A 15,556-nucleotide genomic window follows, 5' to 3' on the forward strand; every position below is an offset into this window, starting at 1 on the left:
TTATTCTGAAAAGTTTTCAAACTTAAATTGTGAAAGCAGAACCAAGAAATCTTGTAAACCTTTTCACACAGATTCACCAATTGGTAAAAAGGTGCCATGTTTACTTTGTGATTTTCTTTCTCTGTATACGGACACAGCATCTTTCTGAATCACTTTAGGACAAGTTGCAGACGTGCCCCTTTACTGCCAAGTACTTTAGTGCAAATTGCCAAGAGGGATACTTTAGTGCACCTGCTCTACCACAGTACCGCTTCAGAAGTCAGAAACTTAACATTGAAACTTAACATTTTCCCCCCATCCATAATCTGGTCCAGTGCATTTAGTTGTTATAGTTCATAGGCTCCTTTAATCTGGAACAATTTCTATTCTTTCTTTGTCTTTCACGTTTGATAGGTTTGTTTGTTTTGTCTTTTGAGGGCTGCACCTGCGGCATATGGAAGTTCCTAGGCTAGGGACCGAATCAGAGCTGCAGCTGCCAGCCTACGCTACAGCCACAGCAGCACCACATCCAAGCCTCGCCTGCGACCTACACCACAGCTCATGGCAACACTGGATCCTTAACCCACTGAGTGAGGCCAGGGATCAAACCTGCATCCTCCTGGATACTAGTCGGGTTCATTATTGCTGAGCCACAACGGAACTCCAATGTCTGACGGTTTTGAGGTGCATGAGACAGGTCAGTTATTTTGTAGAATGTTCCTCAAATTGATATTTCTGCATGATTAGATTCAAGTCATGCATTTTTGGCAGGAACACTGCATAAGTGATGTGTCACCCTCATTAAAATCTTTTCTCACAACTTCATGGTATATCCTAACATGGATGGGCTGTGTTTTATTATTCCTTTACTGACTGGCTTATGATGTTTCCAATTTTTTGGTTATAAACCAGGCAGCAGACATCTTTCTAGGTGCCCATTTATGCCCACATGCAAGTGTTCTCCAAGACGCTTTCCAACACCCCTCACATCCTACCAGCTCTACCTTTTTAAACTAGTGACTGGAAAGAAATACATCTGTGCCCAAGGAGTCACTGGCTTTTTGCAGTTACTTCATAATTCCCCAGGTTAGGAGCTATGACTCTTGAACCTGATGCACTCCTCCTGACCTCTTTCACCCCCTGATGCCTTAGGAGCCAGACAGCGATAATGAGTGGCAACATCTGCTAGAGACCACCGAGCCCGTGCCTGTGCCCGTCCAGCTGAAGGCCCCTCTCACGCTGCTGTGCAATCCCGACTTCTGCCAGCGCATCCAGAGTCAGCTGCATGAGGCCGGAGGGCAGGTAACTGGCAGAAGAATACCAGGGATGAGACTGGAGACTGTTTTCATAGAAGAGGCATTAAAAAACATTGATTAGCATAAGGAGAAAGAAATTTGTCCCTTTCCAATTCTCTTTGACTCCGTCTGTGTAATTCAAGGAAGATTTGCTAACTTCTGTTATAATACAAAAAGAACAGACCTTGGATTTCTTTTTCTTTTTTGTCTTTGTTTTTTTTTGTCTTTTTGCTTTTTCTAAGGCCACTCCCGCGGCATATGGAGGTTCCCAGGCTAGGAGTCTAATCAGAGCTGTAGCCAGAGGACTACTGCACAGCCACAGCAACGTGGGATCTGAGCCTGGGATCTGAGCCGCGTCTGCGACCTACACCACAGCTCATGGCACCGCCGGATCCTCAACCCACTGAACAGACCAGGGATTGAACCCACAACCACATGGTTCTTAGTCAGATTCGTTAGCCACTAAGCTACGATGAGAACTCTGGATTTCTCTTTCTGAAGGGAAAAGTATTCCTCTAGAGCATGGGTCAGCAAACTTTCTGATGTAACATTTTTAGTTATTGAGGGCCAAGAGGCAAAAAAATGAAGGCTATTATGTTGCTTCTTCTATAGTGAAAAAACACATGTCCACAGAATTTTTTTGAAAAAAATTTATAATTTTATTTTTTTCCATTATAGTTGGTTTACAGTGTCTGTCAATTTTCCATTCTACAGCATGGTGACCCAGTTACACATACATGCATACATTCTTTTTTCTCACATTGTCATGCTTCAGACATAATTCCCAGTGCTACACAGCGGGATCTTATTGCTAATCCATTCCGAAGGCAATAGTCTGCTTCTATTAACCCCAAGCACCTCATCCATTCCACTCCCTGCCCCTGGCCCCTTGGCAACCACAAGTCTATTCTCCAAGTCCATGAGTTTCTTTTCTGTGCAAAGGTTCATTTGTGCTGTCTGTTAGATTCCAGATATAAGTGATATCACATGGTGTTTGTCTTTCTCTTTCTGATTTACTTCACTCAGTATGAGAGTCTCTAGTTCCATCCATGTTGCTGCAAATTCCACAGAATTTTTTATTGACAAAATTGAAAAAAGAGATGTAACACTTCAAGTATATAATATTCTCTAATATAGGTGTACTAATGAGAAGAATGAGATGCTTTTTTAGGGGTTAACATTTGCTTAATTGGTATTTTTCATTAGTATTCTCTCCTACAAAGCCTTTCCTTCCTTTTCTAAAACAGTGGTCTTCCTTCCCAGGAACTCGCTGATATATGTGCCTGCCTCTTTTTCCCTCTTTTCTTTGAAGGTTTTTTTTTTGTTTGTTTGTTTTTTGGTCTTTTTAGGGCCACACCCGTGGCATATGGAGGTTCCCAGGATAGGGGTCGCATCGGAGCTGTAGCTATCGGCCTACGCCACAGCCACAGCGATGTGGGATCCCAGCCACATCTGTGACCTATACCACAGCTTACGGCAGTGCCAGATCCTTAACCCACTGAGTGAGGCCAGCAATTGAATCTGAGTCCTCATGGATACTAGTTGGGTTCGTTAATCACTGAGCCATGACAGGAACTCCTAAAAATTTTAAAAATGATTTTTAGCTTATTTACCAAATTGTGAAACCATCACCATAATTCTGTTTTAGAACATTTTCATCAGCCTGATAGGACCATTCTTACCTGTTTACAGTTAATTTTCATTCCCACCCCCAGTACCAGGAGACTACGTTCTTTCTCATAGATTTGCCTTTTCTGGACATTTCATAGAAATATGATCATACAATGTATAGTCTTTTTGTCTGGCTCCTTCCTATTGGCATGTTTTTGAGGTTCATTCATGTTATAGCATGTATCAATACTTCATTCCTTTTTATTGCTGATTAGTATTTCATCATATGGATATATTGCATTTTGTGTATCCATTTACTAATTGATGGAAATTTGGTTCAACTTTTTGGCTTTTATGAATAATGCTGCTTTGAACATTGACAAGGAAGCCTTTGTGTGGACATATGCTTTCATTTGTCTTAGATGTATACATAGGAGTGGAATTGCTGGGTCATAGAGTAAATTTATATTTAAGATTTTAAGAAACTACTGAACTATTTCCCAAAGTGCCTGCACCATTTTACGTTCCACCAGCAATGTATGAGGTCCTCATTTCTCCACATCCTTGCCAACATATAGTATTGTCTTTTTGAATATAGTCATTCTAGTGAGTGAGAAATCTCATTGCCTTTTTAATTTGCATTTTGCCAATGAGCAAAATTGGCAAGAGCATCTTTTCATGTGCCTACTATCCATTTGTCTTCTTTGGTGAAATATCTAATCATTTTCTTTCTCATTTTTTTTTTGCCTTTTCTAGGGCCGCTCCCTTGGCATATGGAGATTCCCAGGCTAGGGGTCTCATCGGAGTCGTAGCCACCAGCCTACGCCAGAGCCACAGCAACGCGGGATCCGAGCCGCGTCTGCAACCTACACCACAGCTCACAGCAACGCCAGATCATTAACCCACTGAGCAAGGGCAGGGATGGAACCCGCAACCTCATGGTTCCTAGTCGGATTCGTTAACCACTGCACCAAGACTCCTGCACTCCTTTCTCATTTTTAAATTGAGTTGTCTTCTTATTGAGTTGTTAGAGTTCTCTGTATATTCTGGACACAAGACCTTTATCAGATGTGTGATTTTCAAATACCTTGACCCTGTCTGTAATCTGTTTTTTTTATTCTCATAAGAGTGACTTTTGATACACAGAGGGTTTTTTTGTGTTTTTTTTGGTGTTTTTTTTTTTTTCTTTCTCTTTTGGCTGTACCTGCAGCATGTGGGAGTTCCCAGACCAGGGATAGAATCTGAGCTATAGCTGTGACCTATGCCGCAGCTGTGGCAAGGCTGGATCCTAACCCACTGCACCAGGCTGAGGATCAAACCCATGACACCACAGAGACAATGCCAGATCCTTAACTTGCTGCATCACATCAGGAACTCTTGAAGCACAAAAAGTGTTTGTTTTGTTTTGTTTTTTAGGGCCGCACCCATGGCATATGGAAGTTCCCATGCTAGGGGTCAAATCAGAGTTGTGACTGCCAGCCTACGCCACAGCCACAGGAACACAGAATCGGAGCCACATCTACAAGCTACACCACAGTTCCCAGCAATGCCAGATTCTTAACCCACTGAATGAAGCCAGGGATCAAATCCACATCCTCATGGATACTAGTCAGATTCATTTCCACAGTGACACAACGGGAACTCCAGCACAGAGGTTTTGAATTTTGAAGTCCAGTTTTTTCCTTTGTGCATTATGCTTTTATCTATTTATTTTCTTTTTACGGCCACACCTGTAGCATATGGAAGTTTCTGGGCTAGGGATCGAATTGGAGCCATAGCAGCAGGCCTATACCATAGCCATGCAATAGCAGCTCTGAGTTGCATCTGCAACCTGTGCCACAGCTCATGGCAATGCTGGATCCTTAACCCATTGAGTGAGGCCAGGGATCAAACCTGTGTCCTCATGGATACTAGATTTGTTACTGCTAAGCCATAATGGGAACTCCATTTGTTGGTCTCTTAACCTGCTGAGCCACAAGAAGAACTCCACGTTTTGCTTTTAGTGTTGTATTTAAGAAATCTTTTCTAGGGAGTTCCCGCTGTGGCTCAGTGATTTACAAACTCGGCTAGTATCCACGAGGATGCAGGTTTAATTCCTGGCCCCGCTCAGTGGGTTAGGGATCTGGCCTGAGCTACGGTATAGGTCACAGACATGGCTTGGATCTGGATCTGGTGTTGCAGTGGCTGTGGCATAGGCCAGCAGCTGCAGCTCCGACTGAGCCTGTAGCCTGGAACCTTCCATATGCCACAGGTGCAGCCCTTAAAAACAATAAGAAATCTTTTCTAAACCCAAAGTCTTGATGATTTTCTCCCTTTTTATTTCTTAAAGTTTTCTGCACTTTCAGCTCTGACATTTAGGTCTTTGACCCATTTTGAGTTACTTTTGTATATATTGTGAGGGATCTAAGTTCATCTTTTTGCATGTGGGTATATAATCATCTCAGCACCATTGGTTGAAAAGACTCTTCTTGGAGTTCCCCAGTGGCACAGTGGGTTAAGGATCTGGCATTTTGGCATGACCGAAAAAAAAAAAAAAGACCCTCCTTTTGCCAGTGAATTGCTTTGGCAGCATTCGCCTGTCTTTTGGCCCTTACTTATCCTACATGTGGGGATAACTTCATTAAGGAAGGAGGTTAACAACCCTTATTTCCAGGGTAAGACGCTCTGAGTTGGAATTCCAGCTGAGCTACTCTATGTGATCACTGACTACTTACTTAACCCATATAGAAGCTTCGGTCTCCTTATCTATAAAATGGGTAATTGTATTTACTCCACAGGGCTATTGTAAAGATTACATGAGCAAATAAGTAAACAGATTTAGAATAGTGAATGGCATATTGTAAAGCCCATGTAAATGTTAGTCTTCTTTCGAAAAATAACCTTTTAAAAGATAACTGTTAAAAAATATAATACTGCCCTTAGCCATCAGACTGTAAAAAAAATGACTGATAGGCTGGATCTAGCCTGCAGGTCAGAGTCTGTCACGCCCTGATCAAAGAGTTGAATAATATTATTTTGTCTATCTGGAGCTGAACAACATTGTCCTATGCCTATTGTTTTTAATTTTCAGAAGAGTGTGTGTGTGCGTGGTTTCATTTTGTTTGTTTTGAACTGAAGGGCTAGAGAAGGCAGGGAGCAGGTAGGAATGTCACTGGGTCTGACAGAGAGCTCCTGAGGGGAGTCCCCTCCCCCTTTGTCACCTCTAAGTCAGGTGACCTGGCCATTTATGTTCCCCTTTCTTGGTACCCTTTTCCTACTTCTCTCTTCTTCTTTTCTGGGTTTTATTTTATTTATTTATTTTTTGTCTTTTGGGGGCTGTACCCACGGCTCATGGAAGTTCTCAGGCTGGGGGCTGAATCAGAGCTCCAGCTGCTGGCCTACACCACAGCCACAGCGATGCCATATCCGAGCTGCATCGGCAACCTACACCACAGCTCATGGCAATGCTGGATCCTTAACCCGCTGAGAGAGGCCAGGGATCGAACCTGAGTCCTTGTGGATACTAGTTGGGTTTGTTACCGCTGAGCCATGATAGGAACTCCCTTTTCTGGGTTTCAGATTTCCAAAGAAAGGAATGGGAGCACTTGGTCTACCTTGTCAACTCCATGGGGACACTTGGTATCTGTGACTCTCCCTTTACCTCTCATAATATCAATTATATGGAGTTCCCGTCGTGGCTCAGAGGAAACAAATCCGACTAGTATCCATGAGGACATAGGTTCGATCCCTCGCCTCGCTCAGTGGGTTAAAGATCCAGTATTGCTGTGGCTGTGGTGTAGGCTTGGCAGCTACAGCTCTGATTAGACCCCTAGCCTGGGAAGTTCCATATGCTGCGGGTGTAGCCCTAAAAAGACAAATAATAATAATAGCAATAACAACATCAATTACTATCTCTTTGCCTTGTGTTGCCCAGATCCTGAAAGGCGTGCTAGAGGGCGCTTCCCGTATCCTTCCTGCGCTCCGGGTCCTGAGCAGCCTCCTGTCCAGCTGCAGTGACTCTCTTCCCTTGTATTCCTTCTGCCGGGAGGCAGGGCTCCCTGGGCTGCTGCTCAGCCTGCTCAGACACAGCCAGGAGAGCACTAGCATCCAGCAGGTAAGTGCCGCCCCAGGAGCCTCTAAAGACCCACTGGAATTCCTTCTCTCTAGATTTCTTTTCTTCAGACTGCCACCTCTATTTGGCCCAATTGCCTTTTCTTTTCTCTTCCTCCTCTCTAGTTAGTAGATCATGGCAAACTCTCATGCCTCCCGAGGTCAGGCAGATAATGTTAGTGAAGCAGACCCTGCGTGACAGCATGAGGAGTGAGAGTGTGAGAAGCTGGAGTTCTCGTTGGCTGGCCAATCTGAACAGAACAACCTCTCCTCAGCGCCAGCTCACGGTTGAAGGGGGAATAGAGCCGGTCCAGTGTTGCCAGATCCAGTTTTCCGGGAGAAGCAAGAAATCCAGATTTTTATGTGCAGCTTCCCGATAATTAGAGCACCGTTTTGGAATGTAAAATCTGAGGCCTTATGGACCTGATTTTATAGCGCAGGGTACTGCAACTCAGAGATTAACTCACACACGGGCACTACCTTGTAACTGGTCATGGAGATGATAAGCCTGAGAGCTGGGATTGAGACGCGGTGTCCACCTCCCTGTTCTGTGTCCTCCTGCAGCCGAGCTGAGAGGACAGGATGCAGAAACGTTTACCAGGGCCCAGGCACAGATGCCTGGAAGCTGTATTCTGCTGATGAGTGTTAATCTCGACTGCTTTTAAGGAATTTAGAAAAGAATTTGAGCTATTTTGAAAAATAGAACCTCCTAAACTCCAAAATGCTGTTTAGGCCAAAGACATGTTTTCAGGCTGTTTACAGCCCATCGGCCGCCATTTTGTTCCTTCTGGAGCTCCTCTCTCTGTCCAAACACTCTCTTCCCTCTGTCCCTTTCTGTTCAGTGAACTTGACTGGATTATCTGACACCTTTTTAACTTAATCTTTGTTTCCATCCCCTACTTGGCCCTTACCCTCTGTCCTCTCCCCCTGGCAGCAGTGTTGGTACGGGACCTTCTTACGGGACCTGATGGCTGTGATCCAGGCCTACTTCGCCTGCACCTTCAATCTGGAGAGGAGCCAGACAGGTGACAGGTGGGATGAGAAGCAGTGTTTGCTCTGTTGGCCAATTTGGCTTCAGTTTCTATCCCCATTCTTCCCCTTCCCATCAGGAAGAGGCTAAGTGAGGAGAAGCCGTGATGTGTGACAGGTTTAGGGATCAGCTGAGTGACCTCTCAGGATCCAGCTAATCCTCTTAAGGACCCTGAGGCACCTCCAAGTTTGTACCAAGACTTTCAGGTTCTAAGGGTCAAGCAGACACCATTCACTACAATGGAAGGGTCAAGGTGTGAATAAGCTAGAGAAAATGGCAAAGAGGAGGCTTGGAAGTGTCTATATGAGACTGTGGGGGTGGGGGTGGGGGAGAGGAGAGAGCACTCAGCGGTGTGCCTTTGTCAAGATTCGCCTACCTGCCCTGAACTGACCCATTCACCACACGTGGGCTGTTAGTAGAGAGATGAGAAGAAACCATAGACTCTTTTTTTCCCCCCAGCTTACAGGTATTTCAGGAGGCTGCCAACATCTTTCTGGATCTGTTAGGGAAAATACTAGCCCAACCAGATGACTCGGAGCAGACTTTGCGAAGGGACAGCCTTATGGTAATCTGCTCCCTCTTCCAGATTTCTGTCTCTGTTTTGTCCCTTGTTTCTCCTATCCCCTTTCTTATGACTATATAAGGTTAGGTCAAGGACATGCAACAAGTGTTTGTTGAATGCAAGCTATGTGCTGTATGCCATTTGAGTAAGAGAAAGTCCTCGTCTTCAAGAGGCCAGGGCTAGTCTAGTAGGAGAGAGGTGATGGAGAGCAATGATATGAAAAGTATGTTAGCGCTTTGTCTGAGTTCCCAATGTGGCACAACAGGATCGGCAGCGTCTCGGGAGCCCTGGGTTGCAGGTTTGATGCCCTGCCTGGCACTGTGGGTTAAGGATCTGGTGTTGCCACTTAGGTTGCAACTACAGCTCAGATCTGATCCCTGGCCCAGGAACTCTGTATGCCACTGAGTGGCCAAAAATGAGGAGGAAAAAAAAAGTATATTAGAGCCTTGTGTAAAATACAGAAGCACTGCCAAAGAAGACTAACGCTACTCAGAGAGTCATGGGAGACACCTTGGAGAAGGAGCTCATCTCTGCTAGGGTTTGAAGAATGCATAGACGTTTGTCTGGTGGATGAGGCAGGAAAGTAGGGAGGACATTCCAGGAAGAAATATATTAAGGCCCAGAGGCATTAAGCAAGTCTGGCCTATTTTAGTGAAGCACAAATGGAAGTATTTCCTTTTTTTTTTTTTGGTCTTTCTGCTTTTTAGGGCTGCACCTGCGGCATATGGAGGTTCCCAGGCTAGGGGTCAAATCGGAGCTGTAGCTGCCAGCCTACACCACAGCCTCAGTGGCACCAGATCCGAGCCACATCTGCGACCTACACCACAGTGCACGGCAATGCCGGATCCTTAACCCACTGAGTGAGGCCAGGGATCAAACCCTCAACCTCATGGTCGGATTCATTTCCACTGCGCCATGATGGGAACTCCAGAAGTATTTCTTTTTGAAGAGACTTACAGATCAGCTAGTATTTCCTAACCTTGTTTGTCCTACAGCCTCGTAACCTATGTGGTTACGAGTAACCTACCCTGGACTCTGGAGGTGAGGGGTGGTTAGGGAGGATTGACTGAGAAAATAGCTGAGTTCTGACTGATCGTAGTGGAGACAGAGAGGAATGTATGCGAGAAAGTAAATAATTGCCTGGCCATTGTTCAAACTGGCAACTGGGAGCACAGATCTGGGCTATATTCCTGCCTCTAGCTCCCAGTCCATTCAGTGTCTTCTAGTCTGAGAGCCCGTTTTAGCATCCCTCACCCTTTCTGGTCAGGAAGCTTTAAGGTCCAGCAGTACTCATACATCATCGTGCAGTGAGTAGCATGGGGAGTTTGGAGAAAAATACCCCACCTCTTGAAATTCTGAATCAGTAGGACTGGCTTGGGAAGAATCCACACGCCCTCAGGAATTCTTATACTCAGGGTCCACAGATAATGCTTGGAGAAATATCATCTAGAGAGCAGCTGATCAGAATAGAAGGATTGACACCTAAAATTCCTGTCCTTGAGACAGGAAGGCAGTTGTAATAATGCATTTTCTGTGCGAGGAATGCTTAGAATTAAACAGCTGGTCTCCCTGGTTTTTTTCTCCTCCTTTCTCAGGTTCTCTGGAAACTCTTGCTCCTTAATCCTGAACCCAGTTGGTTTTCTGATGTGCGAATGTTCACCTGCCTCTGTCTCCCTTAGTGCTTTACTGTGCTGTGTGAAGCCATGGATGGGAACAGCCGGACCATCTCCAAAGCCTTCTACTCCAGCCTGCTGACGACGCAGCGGGCTGTGTTGGACGGGCTCCTCCATGGCTTGACAGTCCCACAGCTCCCTTTCCACACCCCCCCAGGTACTGGAGTGGGGAGGGGGTTCTCTTGACCTACTCGTGGAGGAGGTCCAGCTTTGCTCATTCCCCTGCCATTGCCTAGGGTAGTGCCTGGCATTAAGTGAGCATTAAATAACTGTGAACTGAATGAATGAGGAATCTGAGAGAAACAACCAGACTCTTTGCCTTTCTCTGCAGGAGCCCCCCAGGTGAGCCAGCCACTGCGGGAGCAGAGCGAGGATCTGCCTGGAGCCATTTCCTTGGCGCTGGCAGCCATATGCACTCCTCCGGTGGGGCTGCCTGGCTGCTGGGAAGCCAAGGAGCAGGTCTGAGCTACATTTTCTTGTTCCCATCATCTCTGTTACTGAAGTTTGCGGCGGAGGGCAGCGGGGGAGGGGGTGACTTGTTTTCTTGGAAAGGCAGAAAAACAAGCTTTTATGCCTCTCTTTGTTCAGTACTTCCAGAAATAGATGCTCCCACTAGGTTTGGACCACTTGTAGAACATGATGTAGCCAAGATCCCAGAGCCCTTGGCCAGCTAATTAGAGAGCTCAGTGACAAACTGTCCATGTGATGGGGTAGCTGATCTGAAGCCACCTGGGATGCTTCTTCAACGGTTCAAGATTCAGATTTCCTACTCCCCTTTGGCTGACAACACTTTCCTCTGTATCTGCCTATGGTGGAACTTAACTAAGCCTTGCACTGGCCATGAAGACTAGAGTCTGAAATTCCTATGGGACCTCAGAATGGGGTCTGAAGTTCCTGGTGAACCTGGGGAAGAGTGTCTGGCAAGGAAGGCTTGGGAGTCCCCATTAGTTGGAGATATGAGAGGAGTAGAACTGGAATAATGGGAGTGAGATTGAGTCTTCAGTTATGTCCCCACAGGTCTCTCGGCATCTGGCAAATCAGCTCACCGAAGACAGCAACCCACTGAGGTCCTCCCTCATCTCTGGTCTAGAGCATCCCATCCTGTGCCTTCACCTTCTCAAGGTACCACCTGCCCATAACCCCTGCGCTTCAGATTCCCTTCTAACTCGCAGGGCTGAGAGAGCGCAAGGGGGACTAAGAGAGAGGAGAGACCCCCTTGGAGGACCCCTTTCTGCTTCTAAATCTTTTCAACTGAGATGGCCCCACCATTACGCACTCTTCACCAAAACTGAGACGTATCTGCATCTCATAATCTTCCAGCAAGAGGCAGAAGTGGTCTGAATTTCTCTAACACCCCTAGTTGTGGATACTAGCTCTGTTGAGAGGCCAGCCTGCTTTCAGCTGAGCCTCCTAATCCAGGAGCCCAAGGGCTGCTCTGCACCCCTGACAGACTCCTTCCTACACCCTGTAGGTTCTCTACTCCTGCTGCCACGTCAGTGAACGCCTGTGCTGTCTTCTTGGGCAAGAGCCCCTGGCCTTGGGGTCACTGTTGAAGCTGGTCCAGGGCAAGGTAGGCTAGCAGCACAAGTAGGCATCTCATGGGGGTTCCATCATCTCAGTCAGAGGTTTCTCTGATAGCTTGGGTTTCCTTTGTAGGTTTTTTTTTCTTCCAAATAATGATGAACTTTAAAAAAATGTATTGGAGTATAGTTGACTTACCAGCGTTGGCCTTTGTAGGTTAAGGTGGTGGATTGGGAAGAGTCTACTGAAGTGACACTCTACCTCCTCTCCCTTCTTGTCCTTCGCCTCCAAGATCTGCCTGCTGGGTGAGTCATAGAGTCTCTCCACTGAAATCTTCCACCCCCACAGCTCAGGATGACATGGGATAAGGGGAGTGGCATCCTCCAGTCTGTCCTTAGGAGGGACCGGGATAGAGAGTCAGGTTTTCTTTACAAAGAACAGACCTAGATTCCCACCAGCTTTGTGCCCTGGAGGAAGACCGGCAGCCTAGGCGAGAGGGCAGGCCACTCAGAAGCCTTCCCTCACACTGCTGCATCCCTCAATGGATCTCCTCCTTCCAGAATGGAGAAGCTAGGCACGGAGGTCGCTCCTGTCTTTACCCATTCGCACGTCGTCTCTCTCGTGGTGAGTTTTCAGCCTTCATCTTCCACCCCTTTCACCCCATCATCCCACCTCCTGGGAGCAGGAGAGCCCTTTCCCCATTTGCAGCTCTTCGTGAGGACTTCTCCTGGACCAGGACAGACGTAAACCTCCCTCCTCCTCGTCTAACTGTCCACAGAGCGCTGCAGCCTGTCTGTTGGGACAGCTTGGTCAGCAAGGGGTGACTTTGGACCTCCAGCCTGCGGAGTGGATGGCTGCAGCCACACACGCCCTGTCCGCCCCCGCGGAGGTGAGGTCCACCGGGATGCAGAGATGTGTTTTCTCTGGGTCAAATAAGGCCTGCGTTCAGGGAGGAAAGACTGCATTGCCAGCAAGCCTAGAGTCAACTAAGGAGTGTGAGAGACTCAAGGAGTCTTTCCTGTCCTGGCCTTCTGCCTCCAGATAATAGACCCCTCTGAGCCCAGACCGCCAGGGTTTTAGATTCCGTGTTAACACACAGGACCTCTGAAGAGTGAGGCAGGCAGCATCTCTCTCCGACTTGGCACTTACCTCCTGAAGAATCTCTCCTCCAGCCTCTCTCTAGTCTCTTTCCTTCGCTCCGCCAGACAGAGCTTTGTTAAAGGAAGATCTGCTCATTTGTTCAACTAGTAATTACTTCACACAAAAAAGATATTTGGAGTCGCAGGTGCTAGTCTAGGCTCCGAGAATACAGCAGTGAAAAAGGGAGACAAAAAATCTTGCCCCTATGGAATCCTCTGTGGCATCCCACTGTTTCTGGGGTAAAGTCTCAATTGGTTAGCAGACTGCTCACAGTTCATCTGTTACTCCTGGGCTCTAATCCTGCTCTACCAAAAAAAATGACTATTTCCAAAATTCACTGTAGCCTTCATGACCTGCTTTGTAAAAGCTAGGACTGCTACTCAGAATGTTCTCCCTTCCTTGCCTTGTCTGCCTTTTTTTCTCCCCCCACCCCCCGTCTTTTTAGGGCTGCATCCATGGCATAAGGAAGTTTCCACCACAGTCCCAGCAACGCCAGATGCAAGCTGTCTCTTCGACCCACACCACAGCTCACGGCAACACATCCTTCACCCATTGAGTGAGGCCAGGGATTGAACCTACATCCTCATGGATATTAGTTGGGTTTGTTATTGCTGAGCCACAACGGGAACTCCTCCTTGTCTTTTAAACTTTTAATTCCATCAGTTTCCCACCTCCAGGAAGCAGAACTAGGCACTCTCTGCAATTCACCCTGCTACTTCTTGGCTGCTGCTGCTACTTTTTTTTTTTCTGGCCACCCCATGGTGTATGGAATTCCCGAGCCAGGGGTCAGATCAAGATTGAAACTGCAGCTGTGGCAACGCTGGATCCTTAAGCCACTGTGCTGAGCCAGGGATCGAATCCCCATCCCAGAGCTCCCAAGACACACCGATCCCATTTTGCCACAGTGGGAATTCCTCAGCTTCTTCTTTAGCAAGTATTTTCCTAACCTATGATTATTTCGGTGGCTGCTTATCCTGCTAGACTGTGTGTCTTTAGGACAGAGTTAGTCATTGAATGAATAGGGAGGAATCAAGACTCCTAAGTCCAAAAGAACTCTCCTACTGCACCAGGCCTCAGAAGAACTCTGCCTGGCTCGGAATTGGGTGTACAGGTCGATGCGGTCACCTCACCCCTCTCTGGGATCTGCTCTCTCCCTGACTTTCTCTCCGACAGGTCCGGCTGACTCCCCCCGGTGGCTGTGGATTCTACGACGGCCTCCTCATCCTTCTGCTGCAGCTGCTCACCCAGGTACAGCTGCATGGGAAGTAAGGATGGATGGATGGGAAGGAAAGAGAAACTAGGCGTTTGGAGAGCCACCGGCCAATAAGGATGAAGAAGCAGTACAGTCACCTCTCCTCTCAAACTGCTGTCCCTGTGATGACCTTAGACTGGGCCCACCTACCCTCAGTAGGGACCCTTTAAAGGGAGCCATTCAGCTGCATCACTGGGATTCAGTGGAAAGAAAAACTAATTCCCTGCTTCCCACTAGACATACACAAGGGTTAAAAGGGATTTACCGTTGTGGCTCAGCGGTAATGAATCTGACTAGTACCCATGAGGATGCAGGTTTGATCCCTGACCTCACTCAGTGGGTTAAAGATCTGGCATTGCCATGAGCTGTGGTTAGGTCACAGATGGGGCTCGGATCCCACGTTTCTGTGGCTCTGGCGTAGGTCGGCAGCTGTACCTCCAATTCGAACTCTAGCCTGGGAACTTCTGTATGCTGCAGGTGTGGCCCCCAAAAAACAAAAAAACAAAACAAAAAAAAGGGAGAGATCATGGAGTTAAGATGTGATAAGAAAGGGAACTAAGGCAACAGGGGACTCCTAAGTGGGAAAACAGAAGGAATCCTCTGGGATTCCCCTTCCTTGTAGGTCGGGGACAAGAGTGAAAAAAGGCATCTCTTACTCCCGACTTTGACCTCTCCCTTTGTGCTCTTTCAATTGTGTCTCTAGCCAGGGAAGGGTGATCTGATAAGGGACGTGGCTGGCTCAGAAATGTGGACTGTCCTTTGGCACCGCTTCGCCATGGCTCTGAGGCTCCCCGGGGAGGCATCTGCACCGGAAGAAGAGCCGTCACTGTCCAGTCCACAAAGCCCAGAGCCAGACTGGACCCTGATCTCACCCCAAGGTATTGTGCCAACAGCATGGCCCTTTTGTGGAGCCAGTGGATTGATCCCTCTTCAAGCCTAGAACCCGGGTAGCCCATGGAGATTGCTGCTGCCGCTGCTGCCTAAAGAAAGGATGGCAGAGTCTGTGCTGGAGCTGCTCAGGGACAGGGAGGGACTGAACAGGTGGTGGTCCTGAGAGCCAGGGGGAGCAGGGACATCTGGGCCTCTTGCCTGCTCCACTGGGTCTCCATTCTCGGCGTTTCCAGGCATGGCATCCCTGCTGAGCCTGGCCGTGGCCACCTTTGCCCAGGAGCCCCAGTTATGCCTGAGCCACCTGTCTGAGCATGGAAGTATCCTCATGTCCACCCTGAAGCATCTGCTTTCGCCCAGCTTCCTGCATCAGCTGGGCCAGGCGTGAGTTGGAGCAAGAGGAGGGAGACCAGAAAGTTGAGAGTTTGCACTTGGGGCCAGGAAGAGGGGAAGGCAGGAGAGAGAGCTGGCAGCTTGAGCTATGAAGCAAGGAATGGGACTGCTTAGCTTGGGCAA

At 47.5% G+C, this 15,556-nt stretch overlaps 1 protein-coding gene across 6 annotated transcripts in view; it reads left to right on the forward strand.

Annotated features, from left to right (window-relative positions):
• The window catches only part of STK36 (serine/threonine kinase 36), a 28,645-nt gene that overhangs the window by 9,737 nt on the left and 3,352 nt on the right, over positions 1-15,556 (forward strand). For 5 of the 6 annotated variants that reach the window (XM_047773508.1, XM_047773504.1, XM_047773506.1 and 2 more), the window contains 14 exons: positions 1,132-1,281; positions 6,799-6,978; positions 7,909-8,006; positions 8,464-8,569; positions 10,246-10,396; positions 10,571-10,698; positions 11,257-11,361; positions 11,711-11,809; positions 11,977-12,065; positions 12,321-12,384; positions 12,539-12,649; positions 14,074-14,148; positions 14,856-15,030; positions 15,277-15,424. In XM_047773508.1, the coding sequence (XP_047629464.1) occupies positions 1,132-1,281; positions 6,799-6,978; positions 7,909-8,006; positions 8,464-8,569; positions 10,246-10,396; positions 10,571-10,698; positions 11,257-11,361; positions 11,711-11,809; positions 11,977-12,065; positions 12,321-12,384; positions 12,539-12,649; positions 14,074-14,148; positions 14,856-15,030; positions 15,277-15,424 (1,679 nt within the window). The remainder of the gene's footprint in view (positions 1-1,131; positions 1,282-6,798; positions 6,979-7,908; positions 8,007-8,463; positions 8,570-10,245; positions 10,397-10,570; positions 10,699-11,256; positions 11,362-11,710; positions 11,810-11,976; positions 12,066-12,320; positions 12,385-12,538; positions 12,650-14,073; positions 14,149-14,855; positions 15,031-15,276; positions 15,425-15,556) is intronic. The other variant, XM_047773507.1, reaches the window with a different exon arrangement.

Source organism: Phacochoerus africanus, chromosome 3, assembly GCF_016906955.1.
Source record: "Phacochoerus africanus isolate WHEZ1 chromosome 3, ROS_Pafr_v1, whole genome shotgun sequence".
NCBI lineage: Eukaryota > Metazoa > Chordata > Mammalia > Artiodactyla > Suidae > Phacochoerus > Phacochoerus africanus.